Source organism: Triturus cristatus, chromosome 8 (genome assembly GCF_964204655.1).
Source record: "Triturus cristatus chromosome 8, aTriCri1.1, whole genome shotgun sequence".
In the NCBI taxonomy this organism is placed as follows: domain Eukaryota; kingdom Metazoa; phylum Chordata; class Amphibia; order Caudata; family Salamandridae; genus Triturus; species Triturus cristatus.
In genome coordinates, this window is record NC_140591.1 from 997,486,487 (window position 1) to 997,508,329 (window position 21,843).

The following is a 21,843-nucleotide window of genomic DNA, read 5'->3' on the forward strand; positions in this document are numbered from 1 at the left end:
GGTAACAGATGTGCACCCCTGCCCGGAGTACCCAACTGTACTGATGCCTGAATCACTAATGCTAATTTTTGTGGTCATAGACAAACACGAATCATGCAGGTGTGCCATTTCATAAGCCCAAAGCGCTACTGTCATAGTGCTGAAAGGCTACTGCCTTTACTAGGAGTTGTGCAATACAAGTAGGGTGATGGCAGTAGTTATCAGTAAGAGTGAACAAGTACTCTTTAACTTGTGTCAGTGGAGTGAGGCCTACAGGCTCACTTAATCAAAGTACTGCCACTGTGTGCTTAACTCACCTCTTGGCCTACATCGGTTTGTGGAATGCAGCACATAAGTGGTGTATCTCTAGTGGGTGGGTGGATGGGTGTGTGCGTGTGTGTGCCTGAGAAGAGTACACTTCAGAGATAATGCAGTACTGTGCAGTGCGTGCATGATAAATGCATGTGCTGGGTGTGTGTTCCTGTGAGTGGTACAGTACATGAAGGATGTGGCGCTGTGCAGTACGTGCATGTGAAATGCATGTCCTGGGTGTATGTGTAACTGTTAACGGTACAGTACATGGCAGTCTAAGGGTTCCATTTTGGGAGACCCAGAGCTGCACGGTGAAACATTAGGAGAGGAGGTAGACGAATACCCAGACAGATTTGTATATTGCTGCATTCCTGTAAGCTGGGTGGGACGCATGCGAGAAGGGAAATCAAGGCCACCCCTGTACATTCAATGGGTATTCGGAAAGAGGTTTCAAGGATGGGGCCAAGGCAAATCTCAGGAAGAGGATGGGGCTGATAAGAGTATGATAAAGAGTATGTCTTGTGGGGCTGTCTGCTTTGGAGTCACCCCTGCTGTGACAGACTTGTTTCATGTGGAAGAGAGAGCAGAGAATTGGGTGCTTCAAAAGTAAGCATACTCCCAACAACAACAAAAAGACTCCTACCCAAAATCACATTTGGTGTCTGGAAATGGACTTTAAGAAGGGAAACTTGAGACTGCGAAAATGTGTCACCTGTCAAGCAGGCTGCATGAGGAGAAGCTGTGCAAAACATTTGCCTGTGACGAGGAGTGGGGGCCAAGGCCTGCTAGTCTTCCTGCTGGTTGAGGGGAAAAGCTGCTAGCCTGGAGTACCAGTGCCTGCCTCCTAGCCAAGACCAGTGTGCCCTGTGAGGAAAAGGAGAGCGTTGTAGGTAGTGAGGTCCAGTGGGTAATCCTGTAAAGTGGATTCCCTGAGAGAAGTGTGCAGAAACGGCTGTTGCACTGATAGAGTTGTTGCCTGTGTGGAGAATAAAGTCAGCAACACTTGTTTGCCAGAGGAGAGCCATTGTAAGGTGAACCGGGGACATTGGCACAGCAATCCGTAAGGAGCCCGTGTGTAGTGATGCTTTGGCGAGCCTGTATACCAGGAGGGTACACCGCAAAGTGAATTATAATTGTCACTGTGCCAATCGGGCTTCGGCTGGAGGTAGTGAGGGTCCAGCAACCCCTGTATGCCAGGTAGGGCCCCTGTGGACCTATTGCTGTGGGGAGTGGGTCGTATCTCTTGGGCGGTGAAGAGCTGGCAACCCTGTATGCCAGGAGGGGCTGCTGTGCAGGCATCTGTTGTGCCAATTGGGTCAGTGTCTTTGTACAGTAGAGATATGGTGATCCCCGTATGCCAGGAAAGGGGGTGGGGGGTCACAAGAGGTTTCAAGAAGTGAAACATTACCAGGAGCATCGCCAAAGAAGTGAGGCTGCTGTGGGAACCCTTACGCACCTACACCGCATCAAGGGATCCCACCTTTCCCCTCACTTACCTGGAATGTTTCCTGAAGTGAGTAGGGATAAACACAATTGCTAGAGCAAGGAGTTGTGGGACACATGGAACTCAATACTAAAGCCCTGCACTCTGGGAACTTTGTAGTTTGTGAATGTCATAATTCTATTTGTGTTGGTAGCAGTAAAAAAAAAATTCTCTTTTTTTCATTAAAGTATTTGGCTGTACGATTTATTGCTGCTACACCTATTTTGAGTTATGAGCCTGTGTTCACCCCCTGTGTCTATTAGCCTAATCCTGCCCCACACACCCTCCCTCTCCACCCATGGAGCGCTGAACGGACCATCCTAACACTGACAGTCCAGGCCTTAGGAAGTACTTGGCCCAGTTGCTCAGGATCCATAGTAGGTTGGGCCAAGGACATCAGGCATAAAAGAACTCAGCCCCCACGGTCGGCCCAATAACCCCTTGCTGTAATGCAGGAACGAGACCTGCAAGATGCGGTGAAATTACGGTGAGTTTATTCGCAGTTAACATCTATAAATCATAAGTCACCGCTGTACCCTCTGCTGAACGGGTTCCAACTGCCTCCAGTGAAACGCTCATCTTGAGTACTCAGAAGGTGGAACACACTCACACTGAGGGATGGAAGCGGGGTGCACCGCAGAGACACTTATACACACCCTCTGGGAGTGCACTAGGGTTCAAACATACTGGAGTAAGATAGTGAAGGAACTAAACAATATACTGGAAGCCCAACTTGAGTTGGAAGCAAGGTTCCTCGTACTGGGAATCCCCACGGATGTGGACCTGCCACGTCATAAACTCCTGTTGGCTAACTTGGGGCTGATAGTAGCCAAGCAAGACGTAGCTTGGTACTGGGATGCCCACCGACTCCCTACACTCAAGGAATGGAGAACATGTTTAGATCTTTATATGGTTGCGGAGAAAGTGACATATTAGGCGAGGGGTTGTCCCCAAAAATTCCGAAAAATGTGGGCGCCATGGATAAAATATTGTGGCTTAGAATTGGGTGAGGAGGAGGAAGGATTGGACTTACCACTGGGAAGATCGGGGAAAGGGCCTTAAATTGTGATACCTGACCCATTGTTGATAAGTGTGGTTAAGTCGAATGTGACCCTTTACACATGTATGTATATAACACTGGACTCTAACCTCATGCTCTCTTTCAGAGGAACTGTTGCTATATTTTGTGCCCTAAACCAAATGCTTTTGCCCAACAACCAATTTGTATAGTGTATTCATGATTACTTTGATTGTAAGTTCAAATTACAAAAAATAAATAAAAACATTAAAAAAAATATGCACATATCATATTACCTTTTTCCCCAAAACAAACCTACCATGATGCCCACCCAAAATTATAACAAATAGCACAATATGATAATAAAACTCAGCTCCAATACATCTTAACCAAAACACATCCAGAAAAATAAATATATATGTATCCTATCAAAGCGAAATATTAGAACAACATTACTACAAAATACCATCATCCTTAGCTTATGTTCTTCAGAATATACTCTTGTGCAAACTTTTATAGGTAATCCTCACTGAGCTTCCACGGTACGTCTTACCAGAGTGCATCTACACAGAACATGTTGATCCAATTTTTCAGGAACTGACATACTATCTTTATTCACCACCTAACTGGAACACATATTATCCTGATCATCAAACTCATTCAGGACATCATCTTGGACCTTTACAATTTTTCCAACATTCCCCCAATGACCAACCTCCACCATTACGGCATTTCTACACACTTTCTTCACCATCACAGGTTCACCATAACTGGCGCCCCGTTTCTTCACAAAATTGTGACATTTACCACGAACAACGTCTCCAGGTCAAAATGCTAGTTGTTTAACGGACTTTTTGTGATCATACCTGTCTTTCATTTTACTCTGTACCTCTACCACTCTATTAAGCATAGGATCTCTAATCCACCTTAATTGTGACTTTACTTTGTACAGCTTTGGCTAAACAGGCTGGATAAAGTATTGAGGTAGAATGATGTCCTCTGAGCAGCTCAAAAGGGGTCACCCTGGTTAGTGACCAAGTGAGTTATTGTACGATATATAAACAACATAGACTTTAAGGCCTTACCCACCTCATGATTGTTTTTCTTGGCTACGATTTTGACCTCTGCACCCGGCTGCCCCTGTGCTGCTGGTGGGGCACCTGACCCTTGCTGACTTTTGGCTCAGAAGACTGAAATTGTAAGTTCGATACTCGCCTGTTTAACCGCAATATTGTTTTCCCCATAGGATAACATTGGACAGTGTGAAAAAGTTTTTAAGTGTCGATTTTTGAAAGTGAAAAGTATTTTTTATTAAAAATGTACTTACCTTATTACGAAGACCTGGGTCTTAAAATAAAGTACAAACAAAGTATAATTTTATAAAATTGGTCTGGATCTCTTTTTTGAGTTGTCGGTCCTTTATTGATTGTGTGTGTAATAAATGTCTTACACTCCTCTGTGTTAGGCCTTAGGCTGCTCGACCACACTACCACTAATAGAGCACTTTGGGTTTTGCATTGAGCCCTGTATGTTTTGGGGGATTCCCTGGACCCTGTCCATAGTATTACCACCTGGTGGCAAAATCATATACAGAGCCCGCTTTCTTTACTGAGGAAAGAGGCACCACCATGTTTTAATAGGATGTTATTTTTGCACTGGATCTGACTAAACTTAGAATTTACAACACCCTCACTTTCAGCTCCTTGATACAGTACATGTAAAGTGTGCCAACGTCTGCGATTTCCAGGCCGAACTGCACTTAATGGTAGACAAATTTGTGATAAAGAGTAAGAATAGAGTAGTACTGAGCGTGCATGTTTGGGCACAGGAAATCCAAATGATAGGCCCACACTACAATTCTGCACTTTCAAACTGAGCCAAAAGTTAGGTGGTAGTGCATGCAGAAAGAATTGTGCCTGGTACTTACAAACCTTTTGTAGGTTGTTTTTCAAAACACACACAGATCAGCATTTTGTCCTTCAAAAAAGTAGTTGTATTTTTTGTGCAATAGAAACTAAAGCCACCTCCAGGTTTTAAGGGGATGTATGGGAAGACTATTTCTCTGCAAAGCAAGTTATTTTTACTGTTGAGGAAAAAAACATAAGTGTAGGTCATGCTTTTACATTTTGGTGCCTGAGAATCTACTTTGGGATGGACAAGCTCCGACGGGACCAAAAAATAGGCCCAAGCAGCAAATTAAAAGTGCCCTTCCTCCCCATTAGTGAATTAGATTGCTTAAAAAAGTGACATGTTTGCAAAGTGAGGCAGTTTTTTAACTCGGAAAGACACTCTGTTGCGCTAATTAACTGGTACCAAAGCTCATCCTGAATGGAGACCGTCTGGGACTGTCTGCCGGTAACATCGGAACAGGAGAGAGCACACTCGCGGCTGCCAATGTAACCTTTAGATATTCCACTAGCAAACACCTGAAAATATGCCAACTGTTGTGGCTGATCCTGCTACCTGCATTTTTTAAGCTTCTTCCCCCCCACACCCTCCACACCCTATGAGGCTATCATGGCCCCAGTAAAGGCTGTACAGTCTGACCCGTCCGCGGTGGTCGCGGAGGTGGTTTGTGAGTACATTTAATCTGGCTTGTCTGCTTCTGGTCACAATACTTGACAGGAAGCAGGAGATGGTCCGCAGCGGGGGGAAGGGGGATAATTTACCAAACTTCTGTGTTCTGAGAGCGGAGGTTACAAGGTCTTCTGGGGCCTTCTGGAGTCAAATGTACGTCCTGCAGAGGCTGCTGAGTCCTCTCCTGAATCTGCACGGCTGCTGGAGGTACATAAAGGACATGAACTGACCTTATGTAGCCTCCCGGATGAGACCTCTGACTTTCAACCACTGGGCAACACTGTTTCAGTTTTCTTCTTCGCTTGAAATGTCTCTATTTTGGCAATGAGTGATAAGGGCAGGTAGCGGGTGAGGTAGGCGGAGGATCATATATTCCTCTTTAAGCACATTATGGGCTGGTATTGTGATCAGACAGGCCTAAGGGGTGGGATGATTTTTTCCCCTATTAGCTGTAAGGTTGGGGTATGCTGGGCTGTGTGCAGGTTTTGGGTTGTATTTTTGGGGTTGACAGCACGGGGAAAACGAGTTACAGTTTTCAGTTCTTCTTCCCTTTTTCTATCCGTGTTACATTTGAATACTTATTGAACATAGCAGAAACAGTTTTTTGCTGTAGTAAATGTGTTTAATGGCGCAACGTAATGTAATGTGTTGGAATGTAGTTGACTTTAATCACCCTTGAAGCGCCGGATGGTCAAGGAGGAAATTTTTGTTTATAAACCTGATATAGTATGTTTATTTGAAACTCGTCTTGCTTACAAAGATCGATCTTTTCTGGGACAGCTGAGGTATAGTGCGATTGTAAGCATAGCCAAATGACATCTATCTGTGGGGTCGCTATGCTATCTTCAAATTGTTTAAAGTATACTGTTAAAACTGTCTCCGATTCCAGAGGTCAGTGGGTGATTGCTCAAGTGCTGGTCTTTTTCTAGCAGATTTACTATCTGTGCTGTAGTTGGCTCGAATATTGACGACCCTGTGATGTTTGAGCAGCTAAACCTTGATCTTTTGGATTGGGCGGGGGATTTGTTACTATTGGGTGATATCAACTGTGTCAATAACTACTTTATTGATACAACCAATTGTAAATCCCATCCCTGCATTGTTAAAACGAGGGCCTCCATTTTTGAGGTATTGTGGGTACATGGCTACGTTGATGTATGGAGGACTCTCCGGTGAACCCTGTGTTTACATTGTTCTCCTTGGCATGTAGAAAGTACTCTAGAATTGACTAAATTTTTTTGACCCAGCAGCTGCTTTGATATGTTAGTATTGATGTATGCCCCAAGATTACTTTGGATCATTACCCAGTTCTGCTAACAATTCAGCTACCCAGTCTTAGTGCGGAAGGAAGCCTCTTTACTTTCCCCCGCTCGCTCCTTTTCTAACCCTGCTTATAGAGATCGCCTGACCAGTAAGTTGAGGAGTTTTATAGCGGCTAATCAAGATTCTACGCAGTACATGTTGTATGGGATGCAGTGAAAGACATTGTCCAGGGGTGGGGCGGGGGCACTCTTTAGTTTGTCCTGGAGACAAATAAACATGAGAGAGATGTGGCCTCTAAACTCATTTTGCAACTGTTATTGGTAGAAGCGCAACACGGTAAGGCTGCAGGGATAAAGACCCAAGTGAGCATCTGCTTTACCTAGACTTGGCGGCTCTGCGATGCACTTTCGATAGCGGCCTTCGGGATAAGGCTGTAGTCCAGTTCCATAACAATAAGGCCATTCAATATGAATATGGGGTACAGATTGGTCTGTGTTGGCCTTACCGGATCACTTAAAAGAGGCACAGGTATGTTATTAAATGTGTTTGATAAGGATGGCACCCTCACTATAGCATACAAGCTATAGGTAATCGGTTGTGTGACTTTTATAAAGATATTTATGGCCAGCCAGCAGAAACTATACAGTCCTCGATTGATGAGTACATACAGAGGGCATGTCTGCTAAGTTTGAGGTTTCATCAGACAATAGGATTGGAGGAAGATCTTTACTATTCAAAAACTTGAGTCTGTGGTTAAATCCCTGCCCTCCAGTAAAGCAACAAGAGAAGATACCATCCCCTTGGAATTGTGGTCATAGAACCTTCTCCCGCTAAGCTTAATAGGTCAGTGTAACTTTGTCAAGATGATTATCATCCCCAAATTTCTTTACCTCTTTTGGGCTATTCCACTGCGAGTACCAGACTCATTTTGTGAATGCCTTGAGGGGGAAATAGGCAGCTTCATTTAGAGCTACAAGAGAGCCAAGCGGGTAATACTCTGCATGGCACTTCCGCCAAATCAAGGTTTTTTTTAAACTCCCCAATTTTGAGTTATACTTTTGGGTGGCTTTTGGTTTGTGTATTTTGGAACCTGCTCATGTATCCTGACCCCGATTCTTCAGCGTTCGGTTATCAACTGCCTTTGGTATCAGATTTTAGGCTCTATCTTTGCAGATGGTCGGACCTGAATTACTTTTAATGGATTTTGTTTAAGATAATTAAAGACATTCATCGTATTTTGGGGGAAATCTGTGTTAAATATGCCATTCCCTCTATACATTCGTTCACACCATGATACGGTGGTCAAGCAGTGGTTCAAACCAGTTTTGTCTCCACCACAATTGCTCTAAGTCAGCTTGTGCATGGAGGGGCGGGGCATGAGAGGGGGGAGGAGGAGTGCATGTGCAGCACTCACTAAGTGCTCATGTGTGTTTGGCCGGCCGTCTCAGGCAGACCTAAGCACACATGCGCACTTAGGTTTCTCCAGTTGGAGAAATCCCAGAGACTCCCTGGCCTGAGCAGAGCGTCTTTCATGTCCGCTCAGGCCAATCCAGTGAAGGGATTAGCTGGGAGTGTGTGCCAGGGGCTGTTGGGAGCCAGGAAGAGGCCAGCAGGAGAGACGCGGGGGTGGCCGGCGGCGTCGGGTACGTTTTTGTCATTATTATAATTAACCTGTGTCTCCCACCCCCCTCTCGTGCTCCCCCCACCCGTGCCACCACCCTCAATACATCGGGATTCAGCGCTTTTTTTGCTCTTCAAGTTGGCTATGGCCTCCCACAACAGTCTTTATTTAAATACCTCCAGATTCATGATCTTCTTTTATGTAAACAGTTGTGTATAACTGTTGGGGAGGACTCTGACATATACTCAAATATTTCTTTGCTACCTCTGGCACGTTTTCAATTAGATTAATTTACAGAATCGTATGTGCTTACAGGGATGACGACCGGCCAATGCTTGTGGCTAAGTGGAGTAGCTGTTTTTAAATGGCCATTCCAGCCGATACCACTGAGGAATTTAACATAGTAAACTGCTCATTTTTTTTCAATTAATCTCAAACTTCAGCAATTCAAAACAATTTGCATGCTTCATTATACTCCGGACGAAAATGCAAATGGGCGCGGAATCACCGTAATGACAAGACCAGCTACCCCAAGTGAGATCTGTATTGTGCATATATTTGCCGGTTGGACTTTGCTTAAAAAAAAAATTGGGCTGGAATTGTGTGGCATCTCTTTCCATTTGGGGTATGATCTATATATGTCTGTTGAAGATATTATGCGGGCCTATAAATGTGTTATTCACCCAGATACTCAGCGGTGATGGCAATTGCGATAATTACTGCCAGACTATGCATTGCTAGAGCGATTCCAAACCCTCCTCAGTTTCAGATTGGTGGCTCATTTTTTGTCAAATGTGTGTACTTATAGCATTTATAATTAGAATCAAAGGCATTAAGGGTTATCTGCGTATTAAGAGTATTTTGGCAGAATTTTTTTTTGCTGTTGTGATTTTAGTACTTGGTGTTTCTGCTAAGTTACTTCATGATCTGTTTGGGATCACCGTACAAGTGTATTGAGTACTGATTTAGTAACTAAGGAAAAATAATTAAACTCTTTCGAAGTATTTTGCAAGGTATGGAAGATTGCATGAATTTGTGCTTGCTGCAGACAATGCTTGCTTTAAAATCGGGGAATCAACATTAAAAGCCCAGCAGACAGTAAAACAGGCCCAGAAACAGCAACTATTGAAAAAAAATGGCCACCCACCACACTAACCAATCGGTCCAATCCTTCGGGCACCAACGTGATTGCCCTATAGGCCAGTCCGACACCAGAGATGGGATGTGTTTTGTGGCGTACTCCAGGTTACCTTCACCTTTTGTTGAATACCATGACCTATGGCTACCGAAACTAACATTCAGAAATACAAAAACAGTGGGAATCTGGAATGAATGTAGATCATTCCTTTTACATTTTTCCCACTGTTTGTGAATCCAGCAATATGTTTGTTGTTAGACCTGACAGCTTTAAGGTGTCTCCCCCCCCCCCCCCCCCCCCTCCCCCAAACTACTTTTTGCCTTCCTCCTCCACTTTTCTGCCCTCATTTTTCCAGGTTTTAGAACTTCGTACTGTACAACTGCTAACCAGTGCTAAAGTGCCTCTACTCTCTCCCATAAACATGGTAATATTGGTTTGCCTCCAATTGGCATATTTAATTAACTTTAATTACTAGTAAATTGGTACTTCCTATACCAACAGCCTTTAAATTAAATGCTATAGTGGACCTGCAGTACTCATTGTGCCACCTAATCAAATAGCCCTTTAACCAGGTCTCTGGCCTGCCATTGCAGAGCCTGTGTGTGCAGTTTACACTGCCATGTCGACCTGACATAATAAACCTTCGCCAGGCCCATACCTTCCTTTTTTATACATACAAGTCACCCCTAAGGTAGGCCCTGGACTACCCAAAAGACACAGTGCAATGTATTTAAAAGACTGAGCGTGTTCTTTCAAGTTTTACATGTCCTGGTAGTGAAAAACTCCCAAATTTGCTACTGTACGTCCCATCTGTCCCATAGGATAATACTGGGATTGCCGTATTACATTTTATAAGAGTAATTTCCAATTAGGAAGAGATAAATCCTTTAAATCTGGTGTCTCTGAAATCGCAGTTCAAACTTAGCATGACGTCAGATTTTAAATTGCAATTCTGAAAATGTCACTTTTAGAAAGTTAATAAATCGGAAAAAGTCTGAAGCACACCCTCTAGTTTGCCTTAATTAAATATTGTTCGATTTTGATCCAGTTCAGCGTGCATGCACTCTTTATTGCGCCCCGTTCCTTTGCACAAAAATGTAATATAACTTCACTAAGTGTGGCACGCATGTCCCGTGCCACAGTCGAGTTGCACAGCTTTATGCACATTTGAAGTATATAATCACTCGTACTCCTTGTTATTACCAAAGTTCATCCAAGTTTTATTCTCTTATTACAACTGTATTTAATCCATCACGTCGAAGATGAAGTTCACCATTTTTCACATTTTAATCGCTCAAGAATTGCCCATCCGGGCCTATTCACTGGCATGTAAGTAAACTCCATTCCTTTCAGTACACTTTGATATCACCCAATGCATTTCGGTTTTTGTAAAACCCGTCCTCAGGGGTATCTAAAAACAATTTAAAAACGATTATCAGACCCATATATATTGCTATCAAAAAATATAACAAACAGTAAATAATAAACAGAGAAAATTACCGCTACCTATTACATCTCCCCCGCTGCCTATTTATACCGTCGTAATCAACACCGAAAACGTGCCCATCTTAAAAGCTACATCCCATATTCCTAACTAAATCACTCTTAAACATCCTGTTTATGTAAAACGAATTTCTAGCCATTCATTAACGTACTTCCCAAGTCCACCTACCCTCAAATGAATCCCCTTAGTGCGTCACCCATGTGCGACCTCCTCATGTGCAAACTAATCTTCATTTCACCCCACCATCTTTTCAACCCCTTTGTTATGCAGCCCGTCTCACTCAGTCCCCTACAACCCCGTTTGTACCTGAAATCTTCGTGTAGTTACTAACGACCTGTGTGACCATCGAGCTCCAGCGCCCTCGCTCAAATCCCACCATTACAATCCTCCCTCTTTTTAAACCGAACACTACCTTCCCCAGCTGTATACCATTAGTGACGTAAATTTCTAATCCCACCCCCATGAACTAAAAGACAAACTGAAGCCTATCTAAACGTTACCAAAAAAGTGTTATATACTCGCTAATAAATAAATTTGACAACATGGTAACAATGAGTCATTTTCAATCGTATTTCCTTGTTGATACTGTTGTACGAAAAATCTTCGACGTGATCAAAGCAGATGTCGTCTTGAAAGTTATATTTGTTACGTGGGTGCTTTCAGGGTCGGAGCGGGATGTATTATAATAAATCGGAAAAGTCTGAAGCACACCCTCTAGTTTGCCTTAATTAAATATTGTTCGATTTTGATCCAGTTCAGCGTGCATTCACTCTTTATTGCGCCCCGTTCCTTTGCGCAAAAATTTAATATAACTTCACTAAGTGTGGCACGCAAGTCCCGTGCCACAGTCGAGTTGCACAGCTTTATGCACATTTGAAGTATATAATCACTCGTACTCATTGTTATTACCAAAGTTCATCCAAGTTTTATTCTCTTATTACAACTGTATTTAATCCATCACGTCGAAGATGAAGTTCACAATTTTTCCACATTTTAATCGCTCAAGAATTGCCCATCCGGGCCTATTCACTGGCATGTAAGTAAACTCCATTCCTTTCAGTACACTTTGATGTCACCCAATGCATTTCGGTTTTTGTAAAAACCTTCCTCAGGGGTATCTAAAAACAATTTAAAAACGATAATCGGACCCATATATATTGCTCTCAAAAAATATAACAAACAGTAAATAATAAACAGAGAACATTACCGCTACCTATTACATCTCCCCCGCTGCCTATTTATGCCGTCGTAATCAACACCGAAAACGTGCCCATCTTAAAAGCTACATCCCATATTCCTAACTAAATCACTCTTAAACATCCTATTTATGTAAAACGAATTTCTAGCCATTCATTAACGTACTTCCCAAGTCCACCTACCCTCAAATGAATCCCCTTAGTGCGTCACCCATGTAGGCAATTCTTGAGCGATTAAAAGGGGACTGAGTGAGACGGGCTGCATAACAAAGGGGTTGAAAAGATGGTGGGGTGAAATGAAGATTAGTTTGCACATGAGGAGGTCGCACATGGGTGACGCACTAAGGGGATTCATTTGAGGGTAGGTGGACTTGGGAAGTACGTTAATGAATGGCTAGAAATTCGTTTTACATAAATAGGATGTTTAAGAGTGATTTAGTTAGGAAAATGGGATGTAGCTTTTAAGATGGGCACGTTTTCGGTGTTGATTACGACGGTATAAATAGGCAGCGGGGAGATGTAATAGGTAGCGGTAATTTTCTCTGTTTATTATTTACTGTTTGTTATATTTTTTGATAGCAATATATATGGGTCTGATTATCGTTTTTAAATTGTTTTTAGATACCCCTGAGGAAGGTTTTTACAAAAACCGAAATGCATTGGGGGACATCAAAGTGTACTGAAAGGAATGGAGTTTACTTACATGCCAGTGAATAGGCCCGGATGGGCAATTCTTGAGCGATTAAAATGTGGAAAAATTGTGAACTTCATCTTCGACGTGATGGATTAAATACAGTTGTAATAAGAGAATAAAACTTGGATGAACTTTGGTAATAACAAGGAGTACGAGTGATTATATACTTCAAATGTGCATAAAGCTGTGCAACTCGACTGTGGCACGGGACATGCGTGCCACACTTAGTGAACTTTTAGAAAGTTGCCATTTTCTGGCTTTAGGCATTTGGTGCCTGCAGCCTGTCTCTGATCTCATGGCTGGGTGTCGTTGACAGTTGAGCTTTGTGTATCCCTCCTACACAGCCACACACAATGGGAGCATAGGTGTGTCGCAGTGGGCCATCTCTGGCAGGATGGGAGGGAGGAGCCGGGCACAGGCTCACATGTGAATAGACTGACCTGTCCACACACAAAGGGTGTATACTCTCCTGTAGTGAGTCTGAAGCCAGGGCAGGAAAGCAGGACCTCTGTGCACATCAAAGACATGTAGTTGGAGTCTTCCCCCACTTCAAAGATACCACTGAGTATAAGTACTGGCCCTCAGACACCACCAAGACAGTACACCTCTGAACCTATGGATACTCTGCCAGGAAGGACTGCTGTGCTGCTGAAGGACTGCCACTCTGCTGGACTCCCGCTTTGTTGTGTTGATCTGCTGGCTTGCTACCCTCCTGCCTGGGTGGGAAGGACTGATTCAAAGGGCTAGTTGGCTTGTCTCCTCATCTGAAGCCTCAGGGACCTAACAGGCTTCCAACCCCTGCACCTGAACCCTACCATCTGTGAGTCTACCCTGCCAAGTGGAAGATGGCCTAAGATGCTTGCCAGCGGAACCAACGCATTTTCTCTGCTGAGCGACGCATACCCAAGCAGAACCGATGCATCTCCTTGGCTGAGTAGCGCAACTCCAAGCAGAACTGATGCATTGCCGCTGTTGCATGGATTGGACCCTCACTGTGCTACTCTTTTCCTGGCGCAAGGACGTTGCATCCCTCGTCGAGGGCAGCCTTGATGATGAAACTACGCGTCGTAGCTTCACCTCTAATCGGAACCGACACATCACTTCAGTTGTGCCTCACATCATCGACACCGGACTTTGCATCACAAGCCCCGTTGAGAGGATCCTCGATGTCGACGCATAAGGACCTCGCACTGCAGCCTCGCCGCATCTCGGTACTAATGTATCGCCTCTGTTACTTGACTCATCTTCGACACGGATCCACGCAATGCTCTGCAACCAGGATTTAAGGCCGTTTGTTCAGCGGGCCTAACTGTCCTTGTAGCTTGCCCGTGGGCTATCGCGGTCAACTAAATTTTCCACTGTAAACTTTAAAAATCAATATCACCAGTTCTGCTCGTTGGATTTTTGTCATTTTGATCTTGTTTTATTTATTAAAATCTACCCCAATGTTCTAAACCTGGTGTGGGATCTTTTTATGTGGTGTTTGCATTGTTTTGCTGTTTGAAGTGTTGTACAAATATTTTACACTTGCCTCAAAGTTTAGCATGACTGCTCTGTGCAAAGCTACTAGAGGGTAAGCACAGGTTGATTGATATAGGGTCTGCCTGCCTCATACCCTGACTAGGATTGTGGTTGCTGCTTGACTAGTGCTCAAACCCCAGACAACCAACAAACCCAATTTCTAGCACTTTGTTATGTTTAAAAACAAATGTTATGTGTTAGCATGTGTTAACGGTGGCAGAGTACACGTGCCCTGGGCTCTAAAGTACATATGAGAAAATGAACTATTAGGAAGGAAATACCTTGGTAATTAAAGTGCAGAGACTCCAGAGAGCCCCTCCTAGTCCTTAACCCAGGTGCTACTGCACCTCTGATTGCTGCGGCCTTGTGGGGCAACTTAAACACTAACACTGGTCTCATGATTAAGGTAATTGCGTGGATAGATTGAAGAGTGTAGGACATTATTTCCTGAGTTCGTGACCGTTGCAGTTATAAAACTGAATATTAAGGGGGTGCTTTCTTGCTTCACTTCGGTTCCCAATCAGTCTTCTCTTGTGAGTGTTTCAAGTTTACACATAGTGTCGCTAGCACGTGCATTAAAGAATGTCTGTTTCTTTTCTTCCAGATGGAGACCCTGATAACTACATTGCATATTATAGGCGGGCCACCGCGTATTTGGCCATGGGCAAATCGAAAGCTGCAATTCCGGATTTAAGTCGAGTGATTGAATTGAAGCCGGATTTTACAGCGGTAAGAGGCACAAGAGCAAACCGTGGGATTCAACGCCTCGCCAGGGGCAGTAAGCGCTATATAAATACAATTTACATTCGGAGCGCGTATACTGTACTCTATTGGTGAAAAATAAGCTTGTGTTCTCAAGCATTCCCGTGAAGATACCACTGTATGCTCTTCTAATCGCCTGATATTTTACGTCTGTCCTACAGACAGCTGTACCTGTTTCAGTGATCTCATGTTACCAGTACCCATACAGTACAGCAGAGTTGGCTTTTGGCATTATTTAAGTGTTCGTTGCCTGGGTGGGATGTGCTTAAAGCCATGGCACTTCGTAGAAGGGTAGGTGGGGCTTTACGTAGCCCCTGTGACAGCCTCTTAACTGGGCTGCCTACCCCCACCCATCTTTGACGTTTCTTTGCCCCCACTTCCCAAGCCCCTTTACTCCCCAGTGCTAAATGAGGCCCCTTTGCCCCAACTACGTCCGCACGCGATATCTATTGCAGGTTCGCTTGTATTTTGTGTTCGCTTGTTAACTTGTAACTAAACAACCACTGGCAAAGGCAAACTACGATTGAGCCCATGCTTCTTAATTATTTGGCTTGACATTTTCAGCACACGGTCCTGGCCCCCTCTCGTTTACCCTGCTGTGCCTTTCCCCATACGGCTGCTACCAGGTGCTTCTTTCCATACAGTGCGCTGACTTCAGTAACTTTCTGTGCTGGCTGAAAATGCCAAAGGGTAATTCCTCTAATGATTAAAAGACCTTTGGTGTCCTTAGCAACCACATCATTAGCAGAGCTTCCCAACATAGCGGCTCCAGACATGCCTATATTGAATAAACTCATACATTGAAACCCCTCCACGGGGTCCTTGTGATGGAGTCCAAGCAGGGTGCCTGCGGCAGGTAGTCCAAGAATGAGAGGTGCTTCCAGGCTCATCAGGTCCTGACATGCTCTCCAGAACACAATGAGCATTAGCAGGCGTACAGACCCCACACTGGGGCATTAGTGGAGAGAAGGTGGATGGCCTGTCATCCTGTCATGGGGTCCTCTGTCTTACCTCTTGCTGAATCTATGTATATGGATCTCTGTAGCATTTACTTAGCCAAAAGGCAGCTAAGTGCTTTGCATGCTGGAACTCACGCTTAAAGTTGACGAGTAACTTGAGATGAAACTTGAGTTATGAGCGTGTATTGCATTGTGATGTAGTGTTAGGTAAGTCTTCAACTCTTTCCCACATTGGAGCAGCGGTGGGCGGTCCTGATGGATACGGAGATGTTGTTCTAGATACTTTGTGAATTAACTGAGAGAACATATTGGAGGAAACCAAATCATGGAAAACAATCTTAAGGAAAGACAGTTGTAATGAAATACAAATAAATCGAAAAGGACACATTATAAAGAAAAGCTAATTCTAAGGAAAAATCCAAATCACATTAAACTTAGTTGGAGTTTAGGACTAGTAAGGGATTTTTGGGTTCAGAGATGGTTGTTTAGGTGTGCTCAGGGGGTTTAAGTGTCTAGAATGGGTAGAGTTCAAGTACAGAAAGGTTTTGTAGGGTTTAGCGATGGGTGGAGTTTAGGGGTGGTGAGAGTTTTAGGGGTTTATGTATGAGTGGAGTCTATAGGTGTCTTTAGGGCTCTGGTCTGGGTGGATTGTAGGTGTGTTGAGGGATTTTAGGGTTCAAGGATGGGTGGAGTTTACTGCTGGAGAGGGATTTTAAGGTTCAGTTATGGTTGGAGAGTAGTGGTGGTGAATAGTTTATAGGGTAGGATTGGGTGGAGTTTATGGTGGTCAGGGTTTTTAAGAATTCAGAGATGGGTGGATTATAGATGTAGAAGGGGCTTTTTAGGGTTCCGTGATAGGTATAGTTTAGGGACGGTGAGAGGCTTTAGGAGACCTGGTTGGGGGGTTGCTTAAGGGCGGTGAGGCTTTTAGGGTTCAGTGATTGGTGGAGGTTGGGTGTGATAAGGGGTTTTAAGCGGTCAGAGATGGGTGGAGATTAGGTGTAAGAAGGGGATGTTTGGGTTCAGGAATAAGTGTAGTTTAGAGGTAGTGAGGGGTTTTACAGTTCAGAGATGGGTGGTGTGTAGCGGTAGAAAGGGCTTTTTGGGTTCAGGGATTGGTGCAACCAGTGTGTCTACATCTTTAAAGAATATGCATGCAAAAGCCAATTTCGAACATAGACATTCAATTAATTGGTTTCTATGAAATGGTGAATGCCATTAATTCTGAAACCGTCCATTAAACAGTTTGGGTGAATGGTTTCCCAGTATTCCATTAAATTGTTTTTCTATAAAATCACAGGGTGCAGGGATTGAAAAGGCTTGTTGTCTTGTTTTTCTTTTTTACACTTCTCAGTCTGCATTCTGAAAGTGTCCTGGCAGTTAGAGGGCTGAGAACCACCAGAGATGGTGAGTTTGTCTGCAAAATAAGCGGGATGTTGTTTGTGATTCTTTTGTAAATGATGCAGCTGGTTTTGAAGATGGCACAGGCTGGCATGGGGAGCCAATGAAGTTCTATCTGGGTGGAGGCGATGTGATCATATTTCTTCCGGCCCTGGATGAGTCATGCTGCAATGTGTAGTATGCCCCTAAGGGACTCGATTCTGGGAGGCATGGTATAGGGCATTACCACCATCCAGATGTAAGAGTACAAGGGCTTGAACAGCAGTTCTGAAGTCGGATTCTGGAAGAAACCGCTTAACTTTCTTTGGATAAGAGAGCTGGTACCAGGCTGTCTTTGGTTTTTTTGTCAGTGTGTTCCTTGAGGGAGAGGTTGGTGTCTAGGGTGATTCCAAGTGATTTGGCATTCGAAGAGAGTTGGGATTCGATCTGCTATCCAGGTTCATGTCATTAATCCAGGTTTGGACTGTACCTTGTTTGTTGTTCTTGGCAAATAATAGTAATTCTGTCTTGGTGCTGGCCAGCGGCACACTGTGAGAGTTTGTTCTGTGAGGCCCTGGTGTGCAGCAGATGGCCATGCAGACCTGCCGAGAATGGGGCTCTACTGCTGTGTCAGCTCTCTAGAGACAGGATCAGACACTACTGCCTGCCCAGCCTCAGAAGTGTGGCACAGTGTATTGAAAAGTCACAGTCCATGTAACACTTAACTCTTTGCAGTAGAGTCAGACGACCTAACCTTATTTCATGGACTTCTTCCTTTCCTTTTCTATCTTCTCAACCCTAGGCATCAATGCTCACATTTAATGCTGCAATGAGCGTGGAGGTGGCAGGCCCCACTGTTGGATAGTTCAGCCTTTTCTGGGCATTTAGTGTTTCTCTTCATCACGCCTGCAACTGCCCACACCATCCTGGCTATCTGAGATTATCAGAAAGTGTTTCTCTATGATTGTCCAGTCAAAATGAAGGGAGAATCCTATATGTGTCATTCTTGATTTGTAGTTGTTGCTCCACCGAGGTTACCACCTCTACTTCAGGTTCCTCCACTCCATTGCCTCCATCACTTAACTTACCCCTCAATGCGGGTGGGTGCCCTCTGGATGTCCTTGATTAGCCACCTATTGTTGCAATGGCAGTTTCCCTGGGTTTGGTCACATTTACCCCAATCTATTTTGCTTCAGAACAGTGCTGTAACTACCTTCGCCTATGAGAGATTGTATATTTGAAATACACATTTTTTTTACCCTTTTCCGTGTTCATGGCTAGATATGCTGAGGGGGAATCAACTAAGTAAATCATTATTTTGGCTCAGATAACAAGATTAACACATCAGGCATTTATATTATTTAAAAAATGATTCTATCCTTATTCCTTAGGCATACACAATTACACTGTTAATAACATTCCTGATGGTGCCTAAATTTGTTCTTTAGGGTCCAATCTGCTATCTCGGTTGTCTAGAAAACAAATCTGTTATACAGTGTATATACTCAGTGCCTTGAGGCCAGTATAGTGCTGGAGTTTTACTAACCTCACAATCTTCTCCCTGTGATAAATCTTGCAAATACAGGTGATCCACTATGAATTTCTATTTGAACTTCACAGGTCCATCTCAGGTATTCATGTTAAAATTTTGGAACTTCTCTGTAGGAGTCTTCTTCATCAGGACCAGGTTTGAATTCAATAACTTGTTTATTATAACAGATGCCCCATATAGCAGTGCACGCAAAGGGGACAACACCACTTTTTTCACAGCACAAAACAAACAGTTTTGCAAATCTTGGCCTACACTCCGTTCTTTCAGCCCATCCTACCACATTTGGGGAGTTCAGCGCTGTAGTGGTCAGTTGCTTCTCTGTTGAAGTACTCCAACCAGCTCCTGAAAGCAAGGCATCATGTGACAGCTGTTTGATATGACCTAGAGTAGTATTGTGTTAAAATATATATAGCGCTTCATTCCACTGGGAAGGCCACAAAGTTCTTGGATTAGGATTCTAATCTTGGTGCCCATTTAGAGTGTTTGGAAAGATGTGGGCAAGTTAGTCCTACGGGGGGGACTAGGTTGGGGAGAGGGGATGTTGTGTCAAGTGCGTTCAAAGATGTGCTCTAAATGTGATGTGGCAAAAAAGACTATTCACATGAGCATGATGTGTTTCTGAGCAGTGTGGAAATAGAGGCCACTGCCCTGCAGTACTTACCACTTACCTATCAGTTTCTCTGTTATGTGAATATGTTGATGGAAAAAACCAGGTTTGAGAGGATTATGTATTATTCTTGTGGGAAGTGATTTCAGTTGTCAGAGGAGACGGTTCCACCGGTTTGCATCTTTTGTAGGAGGGTATTCTCAGAAGAGGTGCAAGCGTAAAACATAGGTGCTAGCTGGATTATAGATGCAAACCGTTTGCAGGCGGAGCATTGAGCCAATCCCATTTATTGGTCTGTTTGCTATGCTTTGAAGGTGACGCATCCAGCTACCACAGCCAGTGTAATTACCTTTATTCCTGGAGAGGCTGTAGTACAAATAAGGAGACTGAGCACGAGTCTTTCAGCATCATTATCTACCCTTTGTACCTTATGAAGTATGAGTAGTGGGTCCTCTCAGTTATAGGCCATTGTCATTGTCTCAGTTGGGAGAGGACAAGGCAGATGATGGCATGTACTTTTACCAGAAACCTAGATATGCGAAAATGTCATGGGCTTCTCTTCATGTCGAAGCTTCTTTGGAAACCTGGTTAGCTTGTGCTGTGGGCGAGAGATTGAAGTCTGTGATTACCTTTTAGATTCCTCTCTTGGGCAAAGTTGTTTGGCATACGGCCTAGTGGTGGTGGCCCTATTGTGATGGGTGGTGGTTCTTTGCCAAATGCAAGCATTTCAATATTTAACATGCTTACTTTGAGACTGTTAGCTGTCATCCATTGGAGACATTGTCTGATTGACCACGGGTTAAGGTCAGGTGGGTTTTCAAGCTGAAGTATGATTTGTGTGCACAACTGTAACAGTTCTGCTTGGAGGAGGAGATTAAGCTCAGTAAAGGGTAGAGGTTATGGTAAAGGAAGGGGTGTGGTGTTGGAGCCCTTTGGTACATCAGCTGTCAAATTGAATGGTTCAGATGTGAATAGTGGAAGTAAGATAATGTGGGATCTGTCCAAGAGAAAGGATGCATCCTACTTAAGTACCGGTCCATGCACTCCGGTGTTGTCAAGTCTCTGTAGACATGTGGGATGATGAACATTAACCAAGAAAAAGGAGGGATCGCATAATAGGAATGCCAAAACTTTGGATCCACAGTAAGTTGAATATCCTTCCATGGAGCAATCAAAGCTGCTTCAATGCCATGGCTATTTTGGAATCCTATTTGGTAACTGGGCAGAAGGTTAGTTTTTTCAGTAAATGCAGATATTAATCTTGAGGCAGATCTTTGAATAATTTTGCCTGTTGCATAATTGCTTGGTATTTAGAGGGATCATTAGGTTGAGCGCCGTGTTTTTTTAGGATTGGTGTTTGAGATATTTTGATTTCATTTATGAACATTCCTTTTAAAAGAAGTTGTTGATCAAAGTTGTGGCCAGATTGGCTGCAAGGCTATTGATGAGGATTTTCTTGAATGTCAGATGGAAATGGATCTACTTGCGATTCAGGCCTTCTAGTTTATGCAGCAGTGATAGTCTTCTGCGGACGGTGAGCATCTTTGATTTGTTGTCCCGTTTTGGTATTCAGTGCTTTGTTTTGGTTGTTGCTAAGAGTTAAGGAGTGGCACATAAGAGAGTGTTCCTTTTGGAATCTATGCAGTCTGTGTTCTGGAATTCGGTAATGATTTTGTGCAGTCCCATACGTGGGTTGTTGGTTTCTGAGAAGCACTGGGAATAGTGTAATATCTTTACCTTTTTGATGGAGGTTTTCAAGATTCTGGAGTGTTTTTGGAGAGCGAGTTTGTTATTGTTTTCGTGGCATTTCGTCCACGGTCATTCTAGGATCCTTTTAGTGGATTATAATGACTTTATGGTACTTGTGTGTAATGGACTCGGTGAGTCTCTGTCTGTACCGTCTGGGATGGGACCTTCACGTACGGGCTTTTAATACGGGGTTTGAATTTGCATTTTGCAGAGACGGTGTTGTTAAATACATCGTTGGGTGGATTGATACCGCAGGATAGATAAGCGGTCAACTTCGGTGAGTAGAAATACGTTACTGATTACGAAGTATATTTAGGGACATTGGTGGCATATTAGGATATGGACAATATAATAAACGAGGCGACCCTCTGTTTAGAGACTTTGTGGTAAGTTTCACAAGTTCATATGACCACTACACCAGAAGGGGGACACATCGCAGGTCTAAGGTAGGAAGGATATAGTTTAACATACTCATTTGAGAGGTGTTTTGACATGCTTGGACTACGATTTACTCTAATCTATTATCAG

General features: G+C 43.6%; 1 protein-coding gene across 2 annotated transcripts in view; it reads left to right on the plus strand.

Moving 5' to 3' along the window:
* The window catches only part of DNAJC3 (DnaJ heat shock protein family (Hsp40) member C3), a 251,902-nt gene that overhangs the window by 63,152 nt on the left and 166,907 nt on the right, over window positions 1-21,843 (plus strand). For both annotated transcript variants that reach the window (XM_085622545.1, XM_085622544.1), the window contains exon 3: window positions 14,911-15,035. In XM_085622545.1, the coding sequence (XP_085478671.1) occupies window positions 14,911-15,035 (125 nt within the window). The remainder of the gene's footprint in view (window positions 1-14,910; window positions 15,036-21,843) is intronic.